Source organism: Antrostomus carolinensis, unplaced genomic scaffold, assembly GCF_000700745.2.
Source record: "Antrostomus carolinensis isolate BGI_N321 unplaced genomic scaffold, ASM70074v2 scaffold22969, whole genome shotgun sequence".
Taxonomy (NCBI): domain Eukaryota; kingdom Metazoa; phylum Chordata; class Aves; order Caprimulgiformes; family Caprimulgidae; genus Antrostomus; species Antrostomus carolinensis.
This window is the reverse complement of record NW_010336719.1, coordinates 1-7208: the sequence shown is the minus strand read 5'-3', so window position 1 is coordinate 7208 and position 7208 is coordinate 1. Positions and strand designations below refer to the sequence as shown.

The 7208-nt window shown below is 42.9% G+C and overlaps 1 protein-coding gene across 1 annotated transcript; it reads left to right on the top strand.

Moving 5' to 3' along the window:
* Nucleotides 1–841: 841 nt before the first annotated feature.
* CHTOP (chromatin target of PRMT1) lies at nt 842–6458 on the top strand (the record flags this gene model as incomplete). Its single annotated transcript, XM_010174966.1, has 4 exons — nt 842–906; nt 2427–2580; nt 5845–6031; nt 6321–6458. Coding segments are annotated over exons 1-4 (544 nt in total), but the record flags the coding sequence as incomplete, so codon positions are not given.
* Between the last annotated feature and the right edge of the window lie 750 nt (nt 6459–7208).

Sequence of the window (7208 nt, the reverse complement as noted above, 5' to 3'; positions counted from 1 at the left end):
CCATTTTTTTCCAAGGTATTTTGGGGGTGGGTAGTTTCTGGCAGTCACCTAAGCATTAATTTTGATCCTAATTCTTAAAAAAAAAAAAGGATTTGCATAGTTAGTGGGTTTTTGCTTAGCACATTTCAGTAGCATTCATCACTGCCAAAGCACTCAGGCTTGAGCCTGTGCTCCAGAGCTGGGTAACAGCTGAATTTAAATCCCTTTGCTGCTTGCATGAGGCATGTGGCAGGTTCTCGTGTCAGAGAACCGCATTAGGACTGCGGATGAGCTGCCTAGCAGAGTATTAGATATTAAAAAGCCAAAGCAACTGCTCCCCTTATAGTTTCTCTCTGTCCAAGTGGTCACAATTGTAATGGGAGGATGAAACCTTAATATTTTTTTAAGTTTATGGGATTTCTGTAGAGTAATTTGGGGATTTTATTGCCAAGTATATGCTATATGTCTCTTTAAAACCAATTGGGGTTTCTGTTTTGCTGATACTAAAAAGCTTGGGAAGCGTGGCAGTGTCACTAGATGCTGTACTGAGCAAGATACTTGACTGCTGATGGACTTTTTTTTGCAGCAGTGGTAAAATTTTCACTTTATAAAAGATGATTTCTTAGTAAGGATGAGTTAGCAGAACTTGGTGATTTATTAAACCTGATGTATCACAGCAGTGGCCTAGAAAACTTAATAAAAATGCACTCAAAGTACCTGTTACCTGCCTCGTTCTGGATTTTCTTCACCTGAAGGAGCTGAAATACAGGTTTTTAACGTTTAGTCAAAGAAGTGAGATCAAAATCTCTGTGTTATTTGTTAAATCTCATTCTCATGTTTTGCAGATTCTCTCGATCTGAAGATGGCTGCACAGTCAGCACCGAAGGTTGTGCTAAAGAGCACCACCAAGATGTCTCTGAACGAGCGGTGAGGAAGCCAACAGCACCTTCAGCTCATAAGAAATATTTTTATTTTTTTTATTTTTTTTTTTTTTACTTAATTATCACTGTCCAGTATCCAAAAAACCAAAACCCACCGTGGTTTCTGCCCTCTTTTAACCTCACTAAAACAAGCAGATGGCTTTACACCTCTGTCTTAAACTGCAACACGTGTGGTACACAAGGTTAAAAGGGCAAATATTTTGGAGAAATTTATCTGTAATATTAAAAAAAAATTATATATATATATATATACAACACGTAAATATGGTGGGATGTGTCATAACAAAGAGAAACCTCACACCCTCCCTTTTTTTCTTCCACATGTTTTTACATTTATCTAGTTGACGCCGCAGCACGGTAGCATGTTACCTAAGCTGCAGCAGGTTTGCTGCTTCGTCCGAGGCAGACACGCGTGGTCTGGCCTGTAAGAGGCAGGCAGCAGGCCCTTAAACAAGCCCAAAGGCCCTTGACCACTGTTTTGGGCCTTGTAAGAGGCAAATGCTTTTGCTTCATCTCCATCTCTCTCTTTCTTTTGGATTTCTTTTGTTGATTATCCTTCTGTTTTTTTCCATGCCATTCCGCCGTTGCCGTTCTCCAGCGGCGACTAATAGCGATGCTACAGTTAATGGTTTTGCTTTCTTACTAATCACTTTTGGATTAAATTACATTAGTATTTTTGAGCCAGGGATCAACAGAGCCATTTGTGGGCAGTTCTTGCTTTTAGGTGTAGCCTGAACTGCTGCTCAGAGCTTCACCCTGCACGGGATGAGCGGTGAGGTGCAGCGCAGGGAAGTCTCCCTGACCTGTTTCATTTGGGTCAGTCCATTTTCTTCATCTCTTCAGTGTTTTGTTTTTTCTTTACAATCTTGCATAGCTCCCAGGACACAGCAGAAAGCTGATGATAAAATGTTGTTGAGGGAGCTTAACATCTGGCTGTATGTTCTGCTCCTCTGTAGCTCTTAAAGACAGAAGATTGTGCACCAAAGAAATTGCAGAGTGAGGTGTTTTTGGAAGTCAGAGCGCTCGGTGGTGTCGTACGTTGGAGTCACGCCGCTCCCTTCTCAGGGCTGTGATGTCTTTTATAAAGATGCTTTTTGACATTGAGTTTTCCAACAGTTTTCTCTGATTTTTTGAAGGGTTAATTAGGCTTTTGCAATCAGATTTCACTTTGCTTCTCTGTTTTCTGTGTGATGTCCTCTTCCCATCTGTCATCGTCATCTCTGCTTATCGCTTGTTTTCATTCTTTCTGCCATTTCTCAAATCAATAACCTAAAGCTTTTATCACTTCTGAATTAATATACAACATCATTTCTGAGTTTCCCGTTCTTACCCACTTGTGGAAAACGAGGAATTACTTAATCCAATATGACATGACCTAAGTACCACTCTTTACTTAAGGTTCATGGGATCTGGAGATTCCAATCTTTGAGAACCATGAAATGCCGATAAAAAAAAATGTATGTAATAAAGCTTTTACTTAAACACCCGTTTTATTCGACCTTGAAGCTTTACTAACATGCTGAAGAACAAACAACCGATGCCAGTGAATATTCGGGCTACCATGCAGCAGCAGCAGCAGCTAGCCAGTGCCAGAAACAGAAGACTGGCCCAGCAGATGGAGAATAGACCTTCTGTCCAGGCTGCTTTGAAGCTTAAACAGGTGAGCAAAAAGTGACATATTTTGGGGGGCAGCACATTGATATTTGGCACCAATTTTTCAGGATATGGTGGATTTTGGGAAAAAATATACTTCAGAGAGTTCAAAAATGAGAACCTGAGAAGGGATTTGCAGAAAACCCTCGTTTTTTATTTCAGATGAGTAATGTTTTGTAACTCACTGGTTCATATAGAGTTGGGGGGGGGTTGTGTGCTGACTGTTCATCTCTCCTCTCTATTTTTTCAGAGAAATATTCTCATTCTGAGTTTTTGGATCTGCCGAGTTGCTGCAGTTAATAATTGCTGCAGATTGTTTCCAGTACTTCCCAGTTGAGGCTGGTTGCTCCCATCTCCCATCCCCACTTCCACCCTCTCTCTGTGCACTCCCTTGATAGCAGCTGACTGCGAGGAACAGACCAATAAACTTGATTTTTCTGATTCCTTAGGAATGCTGGAGCCCAGGCTTGGATTGAAGGCAGAGTGTTACATCCTCTTTTTATAGAAAGAGTTTTTACTGTTGCACGTTTCCGTGGTGGATGCTCCACCTCACTCTGTGTTCCTCAGGTTGCCTTTGATAGAGCAGAAGACCTGAGGTGAATGTGTTAGATTTTTTTTTGATTTCTCTGCTGCAGTCAATGTGCTTCTGCATAATTTAGGGAATTATTAGGGATTTAGGGAATGGACTGCAACAGAAACCTCACCAGCTGTTTGTCTGTGCTCTGCTCATCAAGATTTTAGGGGGTTTTTTTGCAAATTTTTGGTTTTAAATGGGAAGGCTGGTTAAGATGAGCTTAAAATAGGTTACCCAAGGAAGTTGTAGATGCCCCCTCCCTGGAAGTGTTGAAGGCCAGGTTGGATGAGGCTTTGAGCAACGTGGTCTAGTGGAAGGTGTCCCTGCTGATGGCTCATGGAACTGGATGATCTTTAAGGTCCCTTCCCACCCAAACCACTCTGGGATTCTACGTGTAGGGCACAAATCAGGATCTGGGGGGTAGTGCTACACAGCTGTGCAGCAAGTTCAGACAACAGCACTGCCCAACTTGACTCCAGAAGGAGTTAAATCTACTTCCCCTGTGTTATCTTGCACATGAGGAGAAAGCCCTGGAAATTTCTTAGCTGAACTGCTTCACCAAATAACTAGAATACTTAAAAACCTGCCGCGCATGCTCGCATTCAGGGCTCCTCAGCTGATAAAAAAAGAGGAATGCAGCTGCTTTTTTAAGATCTCTTGAGATTTGGGTTGTAAAAACAGACTGTGGTGCCAGTTAGCCTTGTTTACAAGCTGTGGAAATGGTAGTCTTAAATTATTTTCTACTTTAAAAAAAAAAAAAAAGGCTTGAAAAGTTGAGAATTTCACAAGTGGAAAGTGAAACTGGATTGAAAGCCTGAAGTTTCTGTGGGCAGAATTGAGGTGCTGCAGGAGAACTCAGGGGTTTGGCTTCGCTCTTTGATTTTTATGTTGGGCATTTGATGATTTTCTGGAATTAAATGCTTCAAGGAAGAATGTTGTAAGGGGAATTTGGAAACTTGGTTTATCTTTGAATATTGCAAGTGCCTCTGAAGTTGATGTGGTTGGATTTTCACAAGTTCTAGGCTTGATATTACCAGGAATTTATCTGATCCTTCTGGTTATGCTGTGTCCAGAAGTTCTGGGCAGCCTTGATCCCACCAATGGGCCACCTCTCTCCTTCAGAAAGGACTTTTCTGCACTCCTGTGGAGCTCTGCTTGTGCTAAATTCATGGGTTTGTGTTTTACATCCTCTCCCTCTGAGTGCAGGAGTGTTTATATAACCTGCTGGGGGAGGTTTGAAGTGTAAAAACATTTCCACTGACCGTAGCTCTAGATGTGCAGCTACAAATGAGTTGGAGGAGAACAAGGTGCTGCTGCTCCGAGGTAGAGCAGACAGGTGAGCACTCTTGAGCTGATTTAGTGCAAAGTCCAGCAGCTTATCTTAAAATCTCCTGGTAAGTGACATAAAATGAATAATTGGATGTAGAACATACACATGGTTCTCACTCTTTTGTGCCAGAGAGGCTGGGAGGGGGAAAAAAAATAGAGGTTGATGTTTTAGACTGCTAAAAAAATAAATAAGTAAATTATTATCTGAACTCTGAGGCAGTAAAAATTTTGTTAATACAGGTACAGCAGGGACAGATTTTAAAGGAACAGTTTCCTCAGGTTTTGGGTCAAGTAAAGCTGATGAGCAATAAATTTAATCAATTCTTGGAAACTGGAGTAAAATACAAATAAGAGTTTTTACAGCTGCTTCCATCACCACCTTGAAACTGAGACTTAAACCTGAGAGCTCTTCTTCTTGAGACAAGTGGGAAGGTTCCCACTTGTTTCTCAGCTCTTTGTAGGGTTCAGTGGTGCCCACAGAAGTGAAACCCCGCTCTGCAGAGAGCAAACTGTCACCAGTGCCTGTGCCCAGACTGTCACCAGTGCCTGTGAACAGTGGGAACTGGTGGTTCAGTTGCTGCTTCTCGAGCAGCTGAGTCGTGTCTCCAGCAATTCCGGTTGTCGGCATTTGAGAAGAGGAGACTCTACAGCTGGCCCCAGGGAAACCACTTCTGTCTGAAATGGAGCCTGGAAGCTGGACATAACCTGACATGAAGAAAAAAAAACCCCAAAACACCAAAAAACACCACATTTCAAAAGCCAGATAGGCAAAAATGACTCTCTTTCTCTTCTAGTGATGCTCATTTTCTTCAGTATAGTTTTATTTTTGTAGTATAAGTGGGAAAGTTGATGCTTTTTCTCTTTGTTGCCTTATTCTGTGTGGAAGCTGAGCCAGGATGGGGCTGTGGGTCACTGGGAGTGACATTCCCATGTGGCTGCACGGATGTCACTTGCTCTGCAGAGGCAGGTTGTGCCACAACAGGGGTCGTTGATTTCTATCTCAGGAGTTTGCTTGGACTGTTTCCTTCCAGCAGAAAAAAAATTAGTGGGTTTGCCTTGTGGATTAAAAATCTTTGGTTTGGGTTGAGCAGCGCTGCTAAAAATTGAAAGAATATTTCCCTCCAAATCTTAAAAATCCTTCTTTTTCCAGGAAAAGTCTTTGTTCTTTGTTTTAACTTTCCACAAATTATCCCTCCAAAAGCAGATTTACTTTGCCTTCCTTTGAAGCTTGATTATATATTGTGGAGAGCTGGTAAGCCTCTCTTTTATTTTAAAAAACCAAAACAAAACAGAAAACTACCACGTTTATCAGTAGGTGAGTGTGAGATTGCTGCATGATTTCCTTCTTTTCTTAAAACTTTATTCCAGAAGAGCTTAAAACAACGCCTGGGTAAAAGTAACATCCAAGCACGGTTAGGCCGGCCGGCAGGACCCCTGGCACGTGGAGCTATGGGAGGAAGAGGACTGTCCATGGGGCAGAGAGGTTTGCCACGAGGAGCCATGCGTGGTGGCCGGGGAGCAAGAGCTCTGCTGAGAGGAGGAATCCCGCTCAGAGGTCAGTCCCGTGGCCAAAATCGAGTTGTTTATGTCCATAACACCATCTCTTTGACCATTTAGACACTGGAACAGGTTGCCCAAGGAAGTTGTTGATGCCCCCTCCCTGGAAGTGTTCTCAGCCAGGCTGGATGAGGCTTTGAGCAACCTGGTCTAGTGGAAGGTGTCCCTGCTGCTGGCAGGGGGGTTGGAACTGGATGAGCTTTGAGATCCCTTCCAACCCAAACCATTCTATGATTCCGAGTCTTGATTCTGTTGCTCCATCTGAATTTTAATTCCTTCTATTGAAGGTCAGAGCTTGCTTCGTGGAGGACGAGGAATATCACCCAGGATGGGCTTGAGAAGAGGTGGCCTTAGAGGTCGTGGTGGCCCTGGAAGAGGAGGTCTGGGCAGAGGTGCCATGGGCCGTGGAGGACTTGGTGGCAGAGGTGAGTGTCCCTGAGCTTCAGGAGCGACACGTCACGGCTGAATAAGTAGAAATAACTTTTAATTGTTTTTTTTCTAACTACACTCAGCCCCCAAACCTCTTTTTTTCTCTTAATCTGTCTACAGTGCAGTGCTCAATTAACACTTTTAATTGCTGAAATCCCTTGTCAGGTTTTATACCTCACCAAGATCCTCAACTGGGGGGTTCTGGGGGACCCTTGAGTGAAGGTGTCCACTCCTGCAGGTATCATTGGCAATAATAACTGAGTAACATTCCAGCCTATTGAGGAAGAATCTGCTGTCTCCTCACACTTCAGGAAATTATTTAGAGCCTGTGTAAAGCAAGAAGCTAAAAATAATTCACAGATAAAAAAAGCCCAAACCCCAGCAAAATAAACTGAAATTCCAAGTCTTGACACAGAATCAAAGTCTGGGGGAAATGAACCCTCTTTTATTTTCAACAACAAATCAAGAGGAGCAGGAGTGCAAGAGGAAATGCAGGAGACATCTGTTGACAGCGGGGTTGTTAGTGTCTCAGCCAGATGTTTGGTTAGAACCTCAGCCAGATGTTCTCATGTTCCTTTGGGACTGGCCCCATGTTTGTAGGAGTTGGGAAGCTGCCTGTCTCTCAGCAGCTTTGGTTGGTCGCTTTAGCTCCGTTTCTTGTCCTGATGAACAAATAATGTCTGAAAACCTCTCAGTTCGAAGGACTGGAAGAAAAAGTTGCTTGTAATCATCAAATGGTTTGGGTT